This window comes from Entelurus aequoreus, linkage group LG22, assembly GCF_033978785.1.
Source record: "Entelurus aequoreus isolate RoL-2023_Sb linkage group LG22, RoL_Eaeq_v1.1, whole genome shotgun sequence".
Classification (NCBI taxonomy): Eukaryota; Metazoa; Chordata; class Actinopteri; order Syngnathiformes; family Syngnathidae; genus Entelurus; species Entelurus aequoreus.
Genome location: NC_084752.1, coordinates 22,462,995 through 22,485,392, shown reverse-complemented (window position 1 = coordinate 22,485,392; position 22,398 = coordinate 22,462,995). Strand labels below are relative to the sequence as shown.

At 39.9% G+C, this 22,398-nt stretch overlaps 2 protein-coding genes across 2 annotated transcripts in view; one reads left to right on the top strand and one right to left on the bottom strand.

Moving 5' to 3' along the window:
• The window catches only part of LOC133639229 (tumor necrosis factor ligand superfamily member 14-like), a 36,039-nt gene extending 31,772 nt beyond the window's left edge, over positions 1–4,267 (bottom strand). Inside the window, exon 1 of the mRNA XM_062032400.1 lies at positions 4,164–4,267. The gene's annotated coding sequence lies outside the window, so the exon portion shown is untranslated. The remainder of the gene's footprint in view (positions 1–4,163) is intronic.
• Positions 4,263–20,422, top strand: tmed1b (transmembrane p24 trafficking protein 1b). Its single transcript, XM_062032402.1, has 5 exons — positions 4,263–4,517; positions 9,635–9,732; positions 9,809–9,998; positions 19,550–19,717; positions 19,795–20,422. Exons 1-5 carry the CDS (start codon positions 4,341–4,343, stop codon positions 19,843–19,845), a joined length of 684 nt encoding a protein of 227 aa, XP_061888386.1. The 5' UTR covers positions 4,263–4,340; the 3' UTR covers positions 19,846–20,422.
• The last annotated feature ends 1,976 nt before the right edge of the window (positions 20,423–22,398 follow it).

Here is a 22,398-nt window from a genome sequence, read left to right as displayed (position 1 = left end):
AAGTTGTTTATACGGCCACCCTCAGTGTGACCTGTATGTGTGTGTGAAAAGCCGTAGATATTATGTGACTGGGCCGGCACACAAAAGCAGTGCCTTTAAGGTTTATTGGCGCTCTGTACTTCTCCCTACGTCCGTGTACCACTCCGTACAGCTGCGTTTTTAAAAAGTCATACATTTCACTTTTTGAAACCGATACCGATAATTTTGAAACCGATACCGACAAATTCCGACATTACATTTTAAAGCATTTATCGGCCGATAATATCGGCAGTCCGATATTATCGGACATCTCTAGTCCTAATCACTTGGCCCGGTGTACAAAATCAAGCACTTAGGCATGGAGATTGTTTCTACAAAAATTTGTGAAAGAATGGGCCGCTCTCAGGAGCTCAGTGATTCCCAGCGTGGAACTGTCATAGGATGCCACCTGTGCAACAAATCCAGTCGTGAAATTTCCTCGCTCCTAAATATTCCAAAGTCAACTTTATTATAAGAAAATTAAAGAGTTTGGGAACAACAACAAGTCAGCCACCAAGTGGTAGGCCACGTAAACTGACAGAGTGGGGTCAGCCGATGCTGAAGTGCATAGTGCAAACACTTTCTGCACAGTCAGTTGCTACCAGTGGCGTGCAGTCACTAGAGGCAGGGGAGGCACGGCCTCACCTGCCATCATGGAAAGAAAAAAAAAGAAAAAGAAAAAAAAAAACATTAAATTGTTATATGTATCCAGTGATTATACTAAAGTTATTTTCCATTTAACTTCACCAGTTTTAGATTATTTTTATTTTTATTTTCACATTTGCCGTTCAAATACTGAGAAGAGACGGTGCGGTGTCAGCAGCCAGTTGAGGCACGTCACTGCGTTGTGCCTCGCCCTCAACATGGATTGTGCGCAATGACTCGGCTAACTGCTGGCCTGCTGTGCAGTGAGACCGTATTGCTATATGAATTATATTATACATTTCCATAGTTTAGTTAGCTGAGGTATATAATGTACAGTGTATTTTGTCAACAACTGTATGTGTGTAACGTATTTTTAGTGCTGAGCGATCATAAAACTGCTGCCAAGACACACTGTGTGAGGCTCGTCTCATAACCCCGCCTCCTGGTGCCGGTTAACACTCCCGCCGCAGAATGCACCGCCCGACGGGAGCGCCACACCAACCAAAGCCCACATCCAAACCCTCCACGTGCAAGACCGAATCCACCCAAAAAAAGTCACTTAACAAGAAGCCAAAAAGTGCAAAAACAACAATGCTCGCGCGGCGCGCCGGAGGAGCCGTGAACAGGGACACAACATTAGGTACACCTGCAGAATGCAGCGCGGATTTCATATTTCATTCATTCACAACGCTCCCGCATTTATAAGTAAAGGTAAGACCATGATAACGTTTTTTTAATTAAATGTGCGTTATTGTGTGCTACAGTTTGTAAGTGTAAAGTTAAAGTTAGGTTAAAGTACCAAGGATTGTCACACACACACTAGGTGTGGTGAAATTTGTACTCTGCATTTGACCCATCCCCTTGTTCACCCCCTGGGAGGTGAGGGGAGCAGTGGGCAGCAGCGGCGCCATGCCTGGGAATAATTTTTGGTGATTTAACCCCCAATTCCAACCCTTGATGCTGAGTGCCAAGCAGGGAAGAATGCTGGTATGAGCTTTTAAACATAACCCGTTAACTGCTGCCAATCAAATTGTGAATAAGATACTCTTTAGGGTTCATATGTTTGTAAATCTGACTGTGATGAAGTCAGTGCCTCACCTGACATGAACGTCACCGCACGCCACTGGTTGCCACAGAGCTCCAAACTTCATAAGACCTTCCAATTAGCCCACATACAGTACGCAGAGAGCTTCATGGAGTGGGTTTCCATGGCATGGCCTTGATAGTAGAAGGAGGAGGACATAATCCGACAAGTTGGTCAACTTTGACAGCCAACTTAGACCCGGATATAGCGGAAAAGACCCGAAAAGAGGCTTGGTTCCCACTCCTCTACGCGAGGATTATGAGTCATTCTTCATCCAAATGGGAATATATCAGCATCATAGCCGTTGGCATCCCTGTGACAGCAGACATTGTAAGTAAGTGATGTTTTATTATGTTGGTTGGCTCTCATGATGTCTGCTGTGAGTAATGATCGGTGTTGTTGTTGAAGGAAAAAGCGAATGTTGTGATGCGTTTGTGAAATGAATGCGCCGCGAATGGTTAGAATGACCAAAATACGTAATTTTAAGGGCTTTATAGGCAGAATAGAGCGACGCCCATATAGGCTCCATTGAAAGCAGACTTTTGCTCGCATTTATTTAATGGTTAGAATGCATGAAATGCAAAAAAAAAATGTGTTCTTCTCCTACACAAGGATTGGAATTATGCCAATCATTTGGCAAAAATCCCCCCAAAAAGGCAGTTCCTCTGTAAGGACTTGAGGTGGTTTGAGACCATGGAGCAAATAAACAAGTTCATGGACTACTGAATGAAAGCGTGTTTCCTGACCTAAGTGTCACGATTATTCATGACTGTTTTGGGTTTGTGTATTATTTCCCAGTGTTTTGTGTTATTTTCAACGTCAGCACTCCTTCCTCCTTGTTTTTCCACTTCCTGTGCGGTTTCCCTGCCTCGGCCAAGCCACTGTGGAGCGCTGATTGACACACCTGCCTCCCTTTGGTGATCAAGACACTCACCTGTTGACAGTCACCATCTGATGGTTTTATATGCCCGTGCCACAGTTCAGACGAAGCTGGTGCATTAGTTAGTGCACACCTCCGTTTTTTATTTCATGAGTAACTTTGCTTCTCTTTTGCATTTTCACGGGTGGTTGACTGTTTTACCCACACACGGTGCTCTTTCTCCTATTTTGCTTTATTTCCTGGTACCTTTTGCTCCCACACCGCCTGCCTTCTCTGCATCCTGGAGTCACGCCAACAATGCCAAGCCGCAACCGTAACCCAGCAGGCACAAGACGTCGATACGTTGATTTTACATTCATGTCCTTTAAAAGTGACTGTGGAAGTCGTTTCCTACGCGTTCCACGTTTACTCACGTCGCAGGAGCAAGGCGTGCCGTTTCAGCAAAGTTTTAATGTGCATGTATATCAATTAACAAACTTTTCAGACGTTTTCTCTCCAGTCTCTCCCACCAACCTCTCCTTAAAGACAATAGATGATTAGATTACCACGTACCACCTGTGAAATCTAATCACCTGCCAGCTGTGTCTCGCCGTCAGCACATGCCCCGCCCCTAGCCGATGGTGCTCCGCCCTCAACACCATCGACAGAGGCGGTGACCTTTGCTCCTGCAGGCGCGCTGATCACACTCTCCCTCCACAGTGACTTTGAGACAATGTTGCAAAATAGTTGTATTTGTAAATTGAGACTACGTTGATGTTTGTTTTATTTAACCTGGAAAAAAAATCCCATTGAGATTATTCATCCATCCATTTCCTACCGCTTGTCCCTTATGGGGTGGCTGGGGGTGCCGGAGCCTATCCCAGCTGCACACGGGCGGAAGGGTGGGTACACCCTGGCCAGGTCGCCGTTTCCGGGCAGTTTCACAAAAGAATATTACAGTAAAGCAAGTTGTTCTGCAAACATATTTAGGGGTCAAATGGGAAAACCAAAAAATAAATAAATAAATAATTAAGTAAATATTTATTTAAATTATTATTTAAATAAAATAATATGGATTAAATATATAATTACTGTATTTGATCTATTAGTTATTTTAATTATGTATTAATTGTATCAATTCCTTGTTTCATGTTATTATTTATACTTTTTTCATAACACGGTCACTACTGCCTAGTTTCTCTTGTTATATTCTTAATTTATTGTTATATTTGTATTCTCATTGTTGCTTTTTATTTTTATTCTATTGTAATATTTTTCTATTTTGTTTCCATTATTTACTTTTTACTTTTTAAATTCGATCTCAATTTTGTACACTGCTGCTGGAATTTTAATTTTCCTAAGGGAACTCTCTTGAAGGAATCAATAAGTACTATCTATCTATCTATCTATCTATCTATCTATCTATCTATCTATCTATCTATCTATCTATCTATCTATCTATCTATCTATCTATCTATCTATCTATCTATCTATCTATCTATCTATCTATCTATCTATTATTGATATTCCATGATGTCAATCATGTCAACAACTCACTTCGGAAGTGATTGGTTGAGGGTGGTATCGTTTTCTCCTGTGATTGGTCAGCGACGTCACGTGACTCTAGAGGCTTCACCCAATCACTGCACGACAAAGTTCTCCTGCGGAAGAAGGAAAAGAGATCAAGGAATGTCTAGTGTGGCATGTAGCCCCGTTTGACCACCTCTTTTCGGCATGGATCTTAGCGGCGGAGCACGGCTGCTTGTCCTTGCAGTGGTCGGCTGTTGCCTTAGGGACGTTTGCGCTTACGGAGAGGAAGGCAGCGAGTTCACGTTCTTGTTGCAAGCCGGGAAATCCGATTGTTTCTTTCAGAGGGCAATACAGAACGGTACGATGGAGGTGGAATATCAGGTAACTGTCATGTGTGCTCGGTACGGCCCTAGCTGACGGTTAGAACGTTATTTCTTATGTACTACGTCAATAATACTTTGAAGCACATAAAGCATTTTAACACATATGTGCTTTATGTGTGTATATATATATATATATATATATATATATATATATATATATATATATATATATATATATGTATGTGTGTGTGTATATGTATGTATATAAATGTGTATATATATATGTGTTTATATACATTATATACATTTACAATGTTGAATATATATGTATATATATATATACTGTATATATCTAAATATACACTACCGTTCAAAAGTTTGGGGTCACATTGAAATGTCCTTATTTTTGAAGGAAAAGCACTGTACTTTTCAATGAAGATAACTTTAAACTAGTCTTAACTTTAAAGAAATACACTCTATACATTGCTAATGTGGTAAATGACTATTCTAGCTGCAAATGTCTGGTTTTTGGTGCAATATCTACATAGGTGTATAGAGGCCCATTTCCAGCAACTATCACTCCAGTGTTCTAATGGTACAATGTGTTTGCTCATTGGCTCAGAAGGCTAATTGATGATTAGAAAACCCTTGTGCAATCATGTTCACACATCTGAAAACAGTTTAGCTCGTTACAGAAGCTACAAAACTAACCTTCCTTTGAGCAGATTGAGTTTCTGGAGCATCACATTTGTGGGGTCAATTAAACACTCAAAATGGCCAGAAAGAGAGAACTTTCATCTGAGACTCGACAGTCTAATCATGTTCTTAGAAATGAAGGCTATTCCACAAAATTGTTTGGGTGACCCCAAACTTCTGAACGGTAGCGTATATACTGTATATATCTAAATATGTATGTGTGTGTGTGTGTGTGTGTGTGTGTGATATATATATATATATATATATATGTTAAATATGTTTGTGTGTTGACATAGATATAAGATTGTATATATAATGATGTATATGTAAAAGTCATTTGAAATTACTATAGTTTCATGTCATGTCGTTTATCTGCTATTTTCCTACAAAATATAAACAAGTGAATGAACATCCTCCAAGACTGGTGATTCCATAATTTTTGCCAGTGGTTGTAGAAATGCAGGTAGAATTACAATGCTTCACTTTTTCCACATAATGACAATACAAAGTTTTTATTTTTTTATTTTGCTAATTTATTTTAAAAAATTGAAAACCTAACAAAATCACATGTATTTAAGTGTTCACGGCCTTTTCTCAATACTTTGTTGATGCACTTTTGGATGCAATTAGAGTCTCAAGTATTTTTTAATACGATGCCACAAGCTTGGCACACTTATCTTTGGGAATTTTCTCCCATTCTTCTTTGCAGCACTTCTCAAGCTCCATCAGGTTGGATGGGAAGTGTTTCTTTTCATCCAGGATGTCTCTGTACATTGCTGCATTCATCTTGGTCTAGTCAGGAAGGCAACATCGCGTGGACATCGGGGGCGGTACCTCTGGATTGGCAGACCGGGGTGGTGGTTCCTCTCTATAAGAAGGGGAACCGGAGGGTGTGTTCCAACTATCGTGGGATCACACTCCTCAGCCTTCCCGGTAAGGTCTATTCAGGTGTACTGGAGAGGAGACTACACCGGATAGTCGAACCTCGGATTCAGGAGGAACAGTGTGGTTTTCGTCCTGGTCGTGGAACTGTGGACCAGCTCTATACTCTCGGCAGGGTCCTTGAGGGTGCATGGGAGTTTGCCCAACCAGTCTACATGTGCTTTGTGGACTTGGAGAAGGCATTCGACCTGTGGAGAGAGTATGGCATAACGGACTGTCTTATTGTGGCGGTCCGCTCCCTGTATGATCAGTGTCAGAGCTTGGTCCGCATTGCCGTCAGTAAGTCGGACCTGTTTCCAGTGAGGGTTGGACTCCGCCAAGGCTGCCCTTTGTCACCGATTCTGTTCATAACCTTTATGGACAGAATTTGTAGGCGCAGTCAGGGCGTTTGGTGGCTGCAGGATTAGGTCTCTGCTTTTTGCAGATGATGTGGTCCTGATGGCTTCATCTGGCCAGGATCTTCAGCTCTCACTGGATCGGTTCGCAGCCGAATGTGAAGCGACTGGGATGGGAATCAGCACCTCCAAGTCCGAGTCCATGGGTCTCGCCCGGAAGAGGGTGGAGTGCCATCTCCGGGTTGGGGAGGAGATCTTGCCCCAAGTGGAGGAGTTCAAGTACCTCGGAGTCTTGTTCACGAGTGAGGGAAGAGTGGATCGTGAGATCGACAGGCGGATCGGTGCGGCGTCTTCAGTAATGCGGACACTGTATCGATCTGTTGTGGTGAAGAAGGAGCTGAGCCGGAAGGCAAAGCTCTCAATTTACCGGTCGATCTACGTTCCCATCCTCACCTATGGTCATGAGCTTTGGGTCATGACCGAAAGGACAAGTTCACGGGTACAAGCGGCTGAAATGAGTTTCCTCCGCCGGGTGGCGGGGCTCTCCCTTAGAGATAGGGTGAAAAGCTCTGTCATCCGGGGGGAGCTCAAAGTAAAGCTGCCGCTCCTTCACATGGAGAGGAGCCAGATGAGGTGGTTCGGGCATCTGGTCAGGATGCCACCCGAACGCCTCCCAAGGGAGGTGTTTCGGGCACGTCCGACCTGTAGGAGGCCATGGGGAAGACCCAGGACACGTTGGGAAGACTATCTTTCCCGGCTGGCCTGGGAACGCCTCAGGATCCCCCGGGAGGAGCTGGACGAAGTGGCTGGGGAGAGGGAAGTCTGGGCTTCCCTGCTTAGGCTGCTGCCCCCACGACCCGACCTCGGATAAGCGGAAGAAGATGGATGGATGGATGGATAGTCAGGAAGGTGACCAAGAACCCGAAGGTCACTCTTGTCAGAGCTACAGCATTCCTCCGTGGAGAGAGGACAACCTTCCAGAAGGACAACTATCTCCGCAGCACACTACCAATCAGGCCTGTATGGTAGAGTGGCCTGAAGGAAGCCATTTCTTAGTAAAAGTTTGCCAAAATGCACCTGAAAGACTCTCAGACTATGGGAAACTAAATTATCTGGTCTGATGAGACAAAGATTGAACTCTTTGACATGTATGCCAGGTGTCATGTTTGGAGGAAACCAGGCACCGCTCATCACCAGGCCAATACCAACCCTACAGTAAGGCGTGGTGGTGGCAGCATCATGCTGTGGGGATGTTTTTCAGCGGCGGGAACTGGGTGACAAGTCAGGATAGAGGAAAAATGAATGCAGCAATGTACAGAGACATCCTGGATGAAAACCAACGTTTCTCATCCAACCCGATGGAGCTTGAGAGGTGCTGCATAGAGCAGGGGTGGGCAATTAATTTTTACCGGGGGCCGCATAAGCAACCCGAGCACTGCTGGAGGGCCACACGACAATATTTCAATTAAATTTTGCTCAATATTATTTTTTATATACCGTAAGATAAATAATAATGATGATAATAATAATAACAATTAATAATAATACCAATAATTTAATTTAACCTAACTTAACTTTATACAAAAGCAGATTGCTTTTGATGGTTTTATTTTTATCACTGTTTTACACAACACTTCCTGATGTACTATACATTGCAAGAATGTCCATTTCTGCACATGGTTAATTTCTGTCACTTTATCCTGCATTATCCAACATTTTTCCCCGTCAGATTTGGACAACCATCTGTTGTTAAAAATCGTTTTTAATCATATTTATTTTATTTATTTATTTTAATTGGTTTTATATGTAATTATTTTTTCTTTTTATTCAGTCATTGGTGGAACTAAGGATAATATTTGAATATTGTTTTTAATATTGTTGTGCAGCACTTTGGAAACATTTTGTTGTTTAAATGTGCTATATAAATAAAGTGGATTGGATTGTCACACCTACCAGCTTGTCCCATTTCAGTCCTAACATGTCCAAAAACGCATTTACCTATGTGAACAAGTCATTACCTGTGGTTGTCTCTTTAATTGACTGCATGGCTGCCAGCTCCTCCGTGATTTAAAGTCGACAGTTATCCCACGTAAGAAGATGAGCAGCTGGGCGGTGTCACGTACATCACAGCTCTCATCCAAAGTTAGCGAAAAACACTCCTTAATAAACTCCCCGTCAGAAAACGCCTTACTTTTTCTGGCGCTTTTGTGAGAAATTACGAAACTTGTCCTGACAGCTGCATCTCTGGGGGTGTGAAATATGGCAAAAAGTCCTTGTTGGGTTTGCAGTTTTACCATCAACGCATCAGCCTCCCTTGCGTGCGCTTCATCAGACACATTCCGGTATTTTCCCTCGTGCTTCGTCATGTAGTGGCGATTCAAATGATATTCTTTAAACACAGCAACCTGTGTACCACAAATTAAGCACACGGCTTTACCTTTAATTTATGTAGAGAAATACTTGGCAGTCCAGACATAGATGTTTTTTAAACTTTATTTTGTAATTTGTGAATGGGCTGATCAGTTCACTCACAATCGCACACGCGTATACGTCCACACGGAAGTAATACAAATAACGCTTTTCAAAACAAAAGCAGCACCGTTGTATTGCACACTCGACATAGATACTTTTTAAAATGTATTTTGTAATTTATGATTGGCCTCGCGCGGGCCGGACAGGGGTGCACAAAGGGCCGGATGCGGCCCGCGGGCCGCAGAATACCCAGGTCTGGTATAGAGCAATGGGCAAAGAAGAATGGGTGAATCTGCCCAAAGATAAGTGTGCCAAGCTTGTGGCATCATACTCAAAAAGACTTGAGGCTATAATTGCTGCCAAAGGTGCATCAAACAAAGTACTGAGCAAAGGCTGTGAATACTTATGTACATGTGATTTTCTTTTTTTTATATATATTTGCAAAATTTAAAAAAAAAAGGCATTATAGGGTATTATGTGTAGAATTTTGAGGACAAAATGTCTTTTATTCCATTTTGGAGTCTTTTTTTTTCATATTTTTCGACATGCTCGTTAATGTAACTTTTCAAGCATGACCTTTGCTTAAACATGGTAACAGATGTCTATATGTGTAAAACTAAACATTATTATTATTATTATTATTTTTGGCTACAATAAGATCCAAAAGTGTGTATCAACTCAACAATCCCAGTAATTTCTCTAAATAATTGTCTGTGTGTGCACGTACCAGGTCATTGGAGGTGCCGGTATGGATGTGGACTTTACTATCCACTCTCCAGAGGGCACCTTGTTGGTCACAGAGTCCAGGCGCTCTGACGGAGTTCACGTGTAAGTACAGCCACAACCTGGATACGGCCATCTTGTTTCAAACACTGTTGTCTTTACTTCCCGTTTCTTTCCTCAGGGTGGAGCCCACGGTGGAGGGGGACTATCAAATGTGCTTCGACAACAGCTTCAGCCGCTTATCGGAGAAGATGGTGTTCTTCGAGCTCTACGTGGCGGGTCAAGGCGGAGACGTGGGCGGCGACGAAGAGTGGGGCGGTGTAGAGGAGCTGGACGAAAACATGCTGCAGTACAAGTTGCAGGACATGCGGGTGAGATGCAGATGTGGTCAGAACATACACACATCATGGGCAGACATTTTAATTGTGCATCCTTCTTCCAGAGGTGGAATATTTACACAAACATTTCTAAAAACATGCATCTCAATACAGCGCCGAACAAAAAATAATTAAGGTCTGGAACCAATTAACAGTGATAAACGAGGGTTTACTGTTTTACTAGTGACGACCAAAAGTACATTTGGCTATGGGAGCCTGAGTGTGTGCATAAAGTACACAACGAACAAAAATGCAGTTCTAGTATGTTTCTAATTAGATGATGTATTAAGTTAAGTTAAAGTACCACTGATAGTCACACACACACTAGATGTGGTGAAATTACTGTCTACATTTGACCCATCCTCTTGTTGTTAGAGTGTCCGCCCTGAGATCGGTAGGTTGTGAGTTCAAACCCCGGCAGAGTCATACCAAAGACTATATAAATGGGACCCATTACCTCCCTGGTCGGCACTCAGCATCAAGGGTTGGAATTGGGGGTTAAATCCCCAAAATGACTCCCGAGCGCGGCCACCGCCGCTGCTCACTGCTCCCCTCAACTCCTAGGGGGTGATCAATGTTTTATAAATTATGCACATCTTCGTATTTATTATAAATAATCTCGTATGAACAATAAACAAAAGGACTACATTGTCAACTATAATTCAGTTTCAATCCAATACGTTCAATAGTCTTGTGTTTATATTCCAGATAATGTCCCAAGTTTACATGAAAAGGGGAAACAATAGGTTGGTAGGTCCAATGGGGGAAGAAAAGCCAATTCAGAACTGCTATGACGCTTTAGCATACATTGAAAAAGTAAACAAAACAATGAATGGGCTAAAATCATGAGCAAATTAATGTTTTAGACATATTTATGGGAAACATAAATACTATGTCTGTTCTGCAAATATAACTAAATCTGTCAAGATGACTTGTGTTTACAGCAGGGGTGTCAAAGTCAAGCCCGCGGGCCAAATTCGGCCCGCGAATGAATCATCTATGACCCCCGGGATGATATTTGATCAGTATTAGAACCGGCTCGCAAGCCACAGCGACCAATACAACCAATAGGTATTTTCAAAATGGGGTCCCAGGGACCCCATCAAGTCATAAAAATGGGGTCCCATATAGTACATGTTTGGGGTCCCACTTTTTTGTAACCATTTTGAAAACAAATGTTAAATGTATGCATTATCCTGTTATATCTCACATTCTATATTGTGTTTTGGAAAAAGGTTGTCATAAATGTTACTTACCGGTAATTCATTAAAAGAAATAATACAAAAGAAAACACATTTTTATGCACATGTAAATTTATTCAGTTATAAACATTCTTTAATTTTCTTCTTTCCTTCATGGATCTAAACTTCACCCGTATTATTTTATACCGTATTTTTCGGAGTATAAGTCGCTCCGGAGTATAAGTCGCACCTGCCGAAAATGCATAATAAAGAAGGAAAAAAACATATATAAGTCGCACTGGAGTATTAGTCGCATTTTTTGGGGAAATGTATTTGATAAAACCCAACACCAAGAATAGACATTTGAAAGGCAATTTAAAATAAATAAAGAATAGTGAACAACAGGCAGAATAAGTGTACGTTATATGAGGCATAAATAACCAACTGAGAACGTGCCTGGTATGTTAACGTAACATATTATGGTAAGAGTCATTCAAATAACTATAACATATAGAACATGCTATACGTTTACCAAACAATCTGTCACTCCTAATCGCTAAATCCCATGAAATCTTATACGTCTAGTCTCTTACGTGAATGAGCTAAATAATATTATTTGATATTTTACGGTAATGTGTTAATAATTTCACACATAAGTCGCTCCTGAGTATGAACTATGAAAAAAACTGCGACTTATAGTCCGAAAAATACGGTATATTTTATTGTAATATTTTTAGAATGTGTTTGTTCTATTTTTTGGCCAAAGTAAGACAAAGAAAACAATCCGAAGTTGTCTTTATTTTTTAGTTTTAATGCCATGATTTTAATAGTCCGGCCGGCGTGTGCACAGATTTTCCTCCATGCGGCCCCTGAGCTAAAATGAGTTTAAAGCAATGAAAAATTAGCAATTATTTCAATGGGCTTTTGAATGGACACGACCACAATGCTGCTAAACCGAACTAAAACTATTACAAAGGACATGTTGCCTTACTGCTGAATAGACTTTTAGTTTGAGTTTGAGTTTATTTCGAACATGCAAGCATACAACATGATACATCACAATTTCCAGTTTCTCTTTTCAACATGTTCGAAAGTAGAAACAAAGTCTAATTGTATCCATGAGGCAATCCAGTCCCTCAAAGGAGAACAAGCAAACACCTGCAAAGTATGATGATCGGCTACTGAAGTGACCTCCCCTCCCAGTGGTTGTGGCCCTAAATAACCGAATAGCGTGTTAATGCCAGGGGCCGGTCCTGCCTGGTAAATTCTTATTACTGATCATGATTGACTACAGCTGGTAGTTTCTTTTTGCATCCATAAAAATGATACTCCGAGAACACCCTCTTGGAGAACCAAAATACATTGGAACCTCAATGTACGAACTTAATTGGTTCTTGAACACGGTTGGTAAATAGAAAAGTTCGTAGAGTGAAGCAAATTTCTCCAAATGAAACAATAATGAATAAAAGGCTCCAGTCTTGACAAAAGTCCATATTTTAGTGGAGGTTTGCACGCTTTAAACACAATATAAAGTGCTATAAAGTACTGTAAAAGCCAAAACAACAACGACAAGCTGTACTGTGATGTATGCGCTGCTCTGTCAACATGCACACACAGAAGTCCCTTTGGTGCCCTCACAAATGATCTGAAAATGCAAAATCCTTAACTTTAACAACTATGTTGCTACAATACAAGGGGGACAACGGAGAGGGCTGTGTGTGTGTGTGTGTGTGTGTGTGTGTGTGTGTGTGTGTGTGTGTGTGTGTGTGTGTGTGTGTGTGTGTGTGTGTGTGTGTGTGTGTGTGTGTGTGTGTGTGTGTGTGTGTGTGTGTGTGTGTGTGTGTGTGTGTGTGTGTGTGTGTGTGTGTGTGTGTGCGCGCGCGCTGAAAGAGACAAGTGCTTTCTCCTTCGCTGTAAAATAAGTCTGCTTTGGCATCTTTTTCCAGAAAAGTTCGGTCTTATCACAATAGAACGTTCTTTTTTTCTTTCTAACTCCACAGCGATTACTTCCTTCTTTTTGTGGTGGTCCGTTGTCTTTTTGGGACTCCTATAGAGTGAGCAAGATAAACACAACTTGTCAAAAGGTGAAAAAGCACAGAAAAAGCACACAGGCGGAGAAGTGACAAGTAGTGTACTGGTGACGCGAAGGGCTGCACCTCCCCACAGAAAATGAATGAAGTGTTTGTACAAGGGGTGTAACGTTTCCTTTAAACAAGGATTCACTTTGATATTGCTGGCTGCTGATACAATTTAGGAACCATCACATATTTTTAGAATGATACAATCTGAAACAATTTAGTGAGTTAAAATTGATTCAGTAACTTTTTATCAAAACAAAGCCGTGTGACTTTAGTTAATACTGGACACTGCAGGTGAAGTTTCCCATATTTATTTATTGTAAGGGAGTTAGATATTAATGCACTATGGACACAAACAAGCAAGTAAACAACAATTAATGACCAATGCATTCACATCTTATTTTAATAAAGTACAATCAACAACAAGAAACCTTTTCTGCTCTTATTTTCAATATTCAAGTAATTTTCAGTAAAAGTAAAGTAACCAAGATTTGAACAGTAGATTTACCTGCTAAATCAGGGGTGTCCAAACTTTTTCCACTGAGGGCCGCACACGGAAAAATTAAAGCATGTGGGGGCCATTTTGATATTTTTAATTTTCAAACCATAACAAAATATATGCATTTTTTATTTATTTTACCTTTAGGGGTCCCGGGGACCATAAAGGGTTTCAGTCATTAAAATGTTAAAAATAAGTCAGATTATTATTTTTTTTAAATTATTTAACGCTTACATTAAATCTCTATATCAACTTCAAGTTGATATAAAGTAATACAAATCAAAACAAATGTTTTATGGCTTTTCTGTCAAAAACAACTTAGTTTTTTTATAGTAAAACTGAAATATGCAGTATTTAGTAATTATAGCCCTAAAAGATCAATAATGCAGGACACCATTGATTTTAATTCTTTCATATTTTTGAGTAATCACAGTGAAAAGATAAATAAAAAAATCACTAAATATATTTGGGATCCAAAAGGTGCCCCACTCATAAAGTGATACATTTTTATTAGGTTTTTCTTTTACTTTCAACACTTAAGTTACGAGATCAACTTCAGATATATCTGTCAATTTTATGCTGGAACTATTATTTTGTTTGTTTTATGCGGGAAGAGAAAGAAAACTTTGATGTTTTTATATGGCTACTACACAATGTATGCAATATTTACCACATAAAACATTTTAAAGTGAAATATTTGAAGTAATTGGAGCCCTGAAAATAATTCATTATAACATGGATTTTTTGTCTTTTTTTTGAGCAATGGCAAAAAAAACAAAATAAAGAAAGACAAAAGAGAAAAAAACAGCCTGCACGGCAGCTTTTGTGTCAACATTGCAACTTTTTCTTGTTAGATTTCACCTCATTCCACTTTTTTTAATCTTCTTTTTTATCTTTACAATAGTATTTGCAGAATGTGTGGCAGGCCGGTAAACAATTAGCTGCGGGCGCAAATGGCCCCCGGGCCGCACTTTGGACACCCCTGTGCTAAATAAAGTATCTGTTCTCCGCCCTGGCATCCCCGATGAAAAACCGCATCCCAGATGTGCAGAAGTGTTGGCCCCTCGCTTCCTAATTTCCATAGCCTCCTTCATCCATCTCTTCTATTTCTTTCTTTCTCACTGAAATGACTTCTCCTTGACTGCCGGTCTTGTTGCCTAATGTTGTTGTGTTCAGGAAGTCGGTGCGTCACCGTAGTAACTTGCTCCGCTGTCACTTCCGTTGTGTCGGTCGCATACTTTTGTGGCTTAACGTTGTGTTGCGGCTGTACTTTATTGTGTTGTGTCGTTTGTCTTGGCTTTTGCAATTGTGCTGTAGCTGAAAGTTGCTTGTGTTGTAATTAATGATGTTGTCTTTCGGCGTTTGTTTTGACCTTCCTCGGCCACCGTAGCTACTCGCCGTTTTTGTTTTGACGATGTCGCAGACGGCGGGCAAATAGACTTAATACTGAAAAAACTCTAGTTCTCGTTTTTCTGCAAAATATCTAAACAAACTTAATACAAGTCACAATCCCCTGAATAGTATTTTTTCAGCAAAACTAAAAACTTGATTTTAGGCAATATGAGGAAAAAGATACTATCTTATGAAACCTAAAACTTCACAATACTAGTAAATATAGCTAATAATACGTTTTAATTGCTATTTTTAAGATGACTTTTAAGCTTGTATAGCTTAAATATAATGTCATATTTCAAGAAATCTAACCAAAACAAGATTATTTTGCTCATTTCAAGCAAAAATAACTTGCAATACATTTTTTATTCTCTTTTAGGAGGCACATATTTTCCAGTGAACGTCCTTTTTTTTAAAAAAGTGCTCAACTTCATATGAAGTTTGCCGTTATTGAATCCAATGTTTTCCTTTGTTCTAGTATCGATGACATTGATGAATACTTATCTTCCGGAAGGAGAACTTGCCGAACACAGGTCGATGTATCGTATTTTTCGGACCATAGGGCGCACCTGATTATAAGACGCACTGCTGATGAGCGGGTCTATTCAGGTCTATTTTCATACAAAAAGCACACCGGATTGTAGGGCACATTAAAGGGGTCATATATATATATATATATATATGTATATATTCTAAATGTGAAACACTTTCTTGTGGTCTACATAACATGTAATGGTGGTTATTTGGTCAAAATGTTGCATAGATTATGTTTTACAGACAGACCATCTTCAAGTCGCTTCAGGAGGCGCCGTTTTGTGGGCGGTCTTATTTACGTGGCTCACCTTCGACAGCGTCTTCTCCCCGTCATCTTTGTTGTAGCGGTGTAGCGTGCAAGGACGGGAGTGGAAGAAGTGTCAAAAGATGGCGCTAACTGTTTTAATGACATTCAGACTTTACTTCAATCAATAACGGAGCAGCATCTCCTCATCCGTGGCTCACTAGTGCAATAACAACGCCGGAAATGTGTCCCGTGAAAAAACGTCCGACCGGAACTCTCTAATAACTAAAGTTCCTTGGGTGAATAATATAAACTCACTACACCGGTATGTTTTTGCGCTTTCATGGCAAGTTTACTGACAGATATAAGTAAGAACTTTACACTACTTTATATTAGAAATGGCAACAGCGGAGGATGAAAGTCACATAATAAGAAGATAGAGAAAAAGAAGAAGCTTATTGACTACACAGACTATAATGGCAGACGTGTGCAAATTTTCAGGACTTATGCAGATCCCAAATACACATCAGCAGGTACCAGATGGTAAGAAAAGTTGCTTTTGCATAATATTGCGAAACAAAACGCCAGATAATGTCTTACCTTATACACACACACCATAATAATACCCGTATGTTGAAGCACAGTACAATCCATCAAGCGTTGCGGCTTCATAGCTTACCAAAGTCGTACTAAAACCTCGATCCTGACCTCATGGTAAACTACCGACCGGTCTCCCACCTTCCGTTTATTTCCAAAATTCTCGAAAAAACTGTTGCACAGCAGCTAAATGAACACTTAGTGACTAACAATCTCTGTGAACCCTTTCAATTTGGTTTCAGGGCAAATCACTCTACGGAGACAGCCCTCGCAAAAATGACTAATGATCTATTGCTAACGATGGATTCTGATGCGTCATCTATGTTGCTGCTTCTTGATCTTAGCGCCGCTTTCGATACCGTCGATCATAATATTTTATTAGAGCGTATCAAAACACGTATTGGTATGTCAGACTTAGCCTTGTCTTGGTTTAACTCTTATCTTACTGACAGGATGCAGTGCGTCACCCATAACAATGTGACCTCGGACTATGTCAAGGTAACGTGCGGAGTTCCCCAGGGTTCGGTTCTTGGCCCTGCACTCTTTAGTATTTACATGCTGCCGCTGGGTGACATCATACGCAAGTACGGTGTTAGCTTTCACTGTTATGCTGATGACACTCAACTCTACATGCCCCTAAAGCTGACCAACACGCCGGATTGTAGTCAGCTGGAGGCGTGTCTTAATGAAATTAAACAATGGATGTCCGCTAACTTTTTGCAACTCAACGCTAAGAAAACGGAAATGCTGATTATCGGTCCTGCTAGACACCAACATCTATTTAATAATACCACCTTAACATTTGACAACCAAACAATTAAACAAGGCGACTCGGTAAAGAATCTGGGTATTATCTTCGACCCAACTCTCTCGTTTGAGTCACACATTAAGAGTGTTACTAAAACGGCCTTCTTTCATCTCCGTAATATCGCTAAAATTCGTTCCATCTTGTCCACTAGCGACGCTGAGATCATTATTCATGCGTTCGTTACGTCTCGTCTCGATTACTGTAACGTATTATTTTCGGGCCTCCCTATGTCTAGCATTAAAAGATTACAGTTGGTACAAAATGCGGCTGCAAGGCTTTTGACAAAAACAAGAAAGTTTGATCATATTACGCCTATACTGGCTCACTTGCACTGGCTTCCTGTGCACTTAAGATGCGACTTTAAGGTTTTACTACTTACGTATAAAATATTACACGGTTTAGCTCCAGCCTATCTCGCCGATTGTATTGTACCATATGTCCCGACAAGAAATCTGCGTTCAAAGAACTCCGGCTTATTAGTGATTCCCAGAGCCAAAAAAAAGTCTGCGGGCTATAGAGCGTTTTCTATTCGGGCTCCAGTACTCTGGAATGCCCTCCCGGTAACAGTTAGAGATGCTACCTCAGTAGAAGCATTTAAGTCCCATCTTAAAACTCATTTGTATAATCTAGCCTTTAAATAGACCCCCCCTTTTTTAGACCAGTTGATCTGCCGTTTCTTTTCTTCTCTCCTCTTCTCCCCTGTCCCTTGCGAGGGGGAGTTGCATAGGTCCGGTGGCCATGGATGAAGTGCTGGCTGTCCAGAGCCGGGACCCCGGGTGGACCACTAGCCTGTGCATCGGTTGGGGACATCTCTGCGCTGCTGACCCGTCTCCGCTCGGGATGGTTTCCTGTTGGCCCCGCTGTGGACTGGACTCCCGCTGATGTGTTGGATCCACTGTGGACTGGACTTTCACAATGTTATGTCAGACCCACTCGACATCCGTTGCTTTCGGTCTCCCCTAGAGGGGGGGGGTTACCCACATATGCGGTCCTCTCCAAGGTTTCTCATAGTCATTCACCGACGTCCCACTGGGGTGAGTTTTTCCTTGCCCGTATGTGGGCTCTGTACCGAGGATGTCGTTGTGGCTTGTACAGCCCTTTGAGACACTTGTGATTTAGGGCTATATAAATAAACATTGATTGATTGATTGATAATAAATTTTTGAGCGCCGTGTGTAATGTTCTATATTCTCAATGGAACATATAAAATGTTGGTGTTGTTTACTTGAGTCATATTGCAGTCTACACGTATCTTATGTGTGACTGCCATCTACTGGTCACACTTATCATTTCACCATGTACCAAATAAAATAGCTTCGAGGTCGGTAAGCACAACCAAAATTATTCCGTACAGTAGGCGCACCGGGTTAAGGCACACTGTCGAGTTTTGAGAAAATGAAAGGATTTTAAGTGCGCCTTATAGTCCGAATAATACAGTACTTGAAATTTAGGTATATAGATCGAAATATCAACATACTGATCAATTGTTACACCTCTAGTTCATACACAGACGCACGGTTCGCACATGGAGGCATATTTGGTTACCGTATTTTTCGGACTATATGTCGCAGTTTTTTTCATAGTTTGGCCGGGGGTGCGACTTATACTCAGGAGCGACTTATGTGTGAAATTATTAACACATTACCGTAAAATATCAAATAATATTATTTAGCTCATTCACGTAAGAGACTACACGTATAAGATTTCATGGGATTTAGCGATTAGGAGTGACAGATTGTTTGGTAAACGTATAGCATGTTCTATATGTTATAGTTATTTGAATGACTCTTACCATAATATGTTGCGTTAACATACCAGGCACGTTCTCAGTTGGTTATTTATGCCTCATATAACGTACACTTATTCAGCCTGTTGTTCACTATTCTTTATTTATTTTAAATTGCCTTTCAAATGTCTATTCTTGGTGTTGGGTTTTATCAAATAAATTTCCCCCAAAAATGCGACTTATACTCCAGTGCGACTTATATATGGTTTTTCCCTTCTTTATTATGCATTTTCGGCCGGTGCGATTTATACTCCAGAGCGACTTATACTCCGGAAAATACGGTAAATAAAATGGTTCGTAAATCTAAAAGTTAGCAAATAGAGGGACTTGTAAATCGAGGTTCCATTGTAAAGTGTTACATTTCATAATTATCAGTATCTTTTGAGTTTTAAGTCCAAAATATGCAATAATGTGTGATTTCTCCAGGAGTACATGGACTCCGTGCACAAGCGTCTGGAGCGTTGTCGACAAATGCAGTCGGTGCTGCGAGCCTTTGAGGCGCGGGATCGAAACCTCCTGGAGGATAATCTGTGGAGGGTCTCGTTCTGGTCGTGCGCCAGTTTACTGGTGATGCTGTGCGTGGCCATCACTCAGGTAACAACACAGTCCAGATGGCCAATGGCTTCTTGTTGGGCATTTACCAGATTGTCGCCCTCCCCACGCCCCTGCAGGTCTACACCGTGCGTAAACTGTTCGACGATAAGCGGAGGGTGTGCACATAGAAGTGAGACGAGACAATCCAGCTGTTGACATTTCATTTCAAAGGACTGCCGGCTGACAGTTCACCATGAAGAACAACCTCTTTCCTTAAGTGCCTTGTTGGTGTTAAATGACACCGCCAACTGATGCATTTCAAAAGGCACTGCAGGGTTAGTAATTAAAGACGGTTCTTCCAGTTTACAAGTGATAACTGTGCAATATTCTGGTTGGATTTGTTTTTCCTCGCAGCGTTCTTTTAATTTCTTTTTTTTTCTTTTTTTTTATGAGATTATTTCTACATTGTGTGTGCATGTGCCAGCATTGTGTTCTACATCCCTCAAATATGCCAAGATATTTCGTAATATTAATTTTGTGTTTCATGCCTCGGCTCCGTCCTCAATATAATATGTTTTGTTTTTTCTGATTGTGTTTATTTTTAATCAGTGGCTTTCCTTGTCAAAAATGAGTAATTTAAGTTTTTTTTTTATAGGAGCTACTGCATTGATTTTAAATTTGTATAACGTTTTGTGAATGTTGAGTTCAATCAAGTCTCGTTGCAAATCCAGCTATTAAAAAAAATAAAATCACAATACACTCTGACTCCTCAAGGCTACACTATATGTTTTTGTATTCCTGTTCTCAGGTTTCAAACCATAGGCAAGTACTGTGGTGGAAATAATTTTCGGTAACACTTTAGTATGGGGAAAATATATCCACCATTAATTAGTTGCTTATTAACATGCAAATTAGTAACATATTGGCTCTTAATTAGTCATTATTAAGTACTTATTAATGCCTTATTCTGCATGGCCTTATTATACAACCAGTAAGCCATTAACTAAGAGTCTTCCCTCAATAACCTCAGAATTATTGCTTATTAGTAATCCTAACCCTAACCCTTATATGTTCCCCTAGTGTTCAAATATCTCTAAATTAAGTTTTGTTACTTTAATAAGCAACTAATTAATGGTGAATATGTTCCCCATACTAAAGTGTTACCTAATTTTCTTTTGCTGCAGCTATTACATATACTGTAATATTGTACATGGTAATTGGGATTTGTTATATATTGTATATTATATACAAATATAATAATATACCAGTATATATGTTATACTGTATATATAATATGTAAATATTTCAAGTTATATTTTTTATTTTGCTACTATGGTAAATTTTTTGACTACTTTATCCCTTTATAATCCTTTCCAGCCTTACCCTTTCCAACCTTTGTGACTGAGCTACTGTGTGGAACAATTTCCCTTGTGGATCAATAAAGTTTATTTAAGTCTAATTGAGTAATCAGATAAAACAATAATAGCCACAATAGGTATTGTAGGGAATATTTAAGTCTAATTGAGTAATCAGATAAAACAATAATAGCCACAATAGGTATTGTAGGGAATATTGTTGAAATAAACAATGATTTTTCTTATTGCCATAACCTTCATATATCCATTTATTTTTTGCTAGTAAATGCACATCAACGTTGAAATGGCATTTTTAACGTGCGTGCATTGCCAAAAAAATACTGTGTACGCTCTAATGCATTTTAAAGTTCCAGGCCCTCCCATGCAGTCCAGGTTTTTATCAATTGTTATTAGTTACACTTAAACAATCAAGCAACATAATATAAACCAACATTTTTTTCTAATCATGATAATCAGCTTAAACAAGTAATCGTTGCAGACCTAAAATAGTCATATTATACCAGGGGTGTCAAACTCGTTTTTATTGTGGGCCGTTTGTAACTGTGAATATATATCAATATAAATGTATAATCGTCTCATAATATAGTCACACAATTGCCCATGCATCTGATTATTTTAACAGATACATACAGTGCATCACTTTTCCCACATTTTGGTGTGTTACAAGTACAACCTTATTTTAAAATGTAATAAATTAATTTTTGTCCTTAAAATTCTACAGACAGCAAATGCTGTGAATACTTATGTGCCGTATTTTTCGGACTATAAGTCGCAGTTTTTTTCATATTTTGGCCGGGGGTGCGACTTATACTCAGGAGCGACTTATGTGTGAAATTATTAACACATTAGCGTAAAACATCAAATAATATTCTTTAGCTCATTCACGTAAGAGACTAGACGTATAAGATTTCATGGGATTTAGCGATTAGGAGTGACAGATTGTTTGGTAAACGTATAGCATGTTCTATATGTTATAGTTATTTGAATGACTCTTACCATAATAAGTTACGTTAACATACCAGGCACGTTCTCAGTTGGTTATTTATGCCTCATATAACGTACACTTATTCAGCCTGTTGTTCACTATTCTTTATTTATTTTAAATTGCCTTTCAAATGTCTATTCTTGGTGTTGGCTTTTATCAAATAAATTTCCCCCAAAAATGCGACTTATACTCCAGTGTGACTTATATATGTTTTTTTCCTTCTTTATTATGCATTTTCGGCAGGTGCGACTTATACTCCAAAAAATACGGTACATGTGATTTTTTATTTTTAATACATTTGTCAAATTGTATTATGGGGCATTGTGTGTAGAATTCTGAGGACAAACATTGATTTATTTATTCCATTTTGGAATTAGGCT

What these genes read in the sequence shown, in the direction of transcription:
- tmed1b (XM_062032402.1), top strand. Translation starts at nt 4,341, where the DNA reads ATGGATCTTAGCGGCGGAGCACGGCTGCTTGTCCTTGCAGTGGTCGGC. An exon ending in CGCTCTGACGGAGTTCACGT is followed by an intron (nt 9,733 to 9,808) that starts GTAAGTACAGCC and finishes TTCTTTCCTCAG; the next exon opens with GGTGGAGCCCACGGTGGAGG. An exon ending in ACAAGTTGCAGGACATGCGG is followed by an intron (nt 9,999 to 19,549) that starts GTGAGATGCAGA and finishes TGATTTCTCCAG; the next exon opens with GAGTACATGGACTCCGTGCA.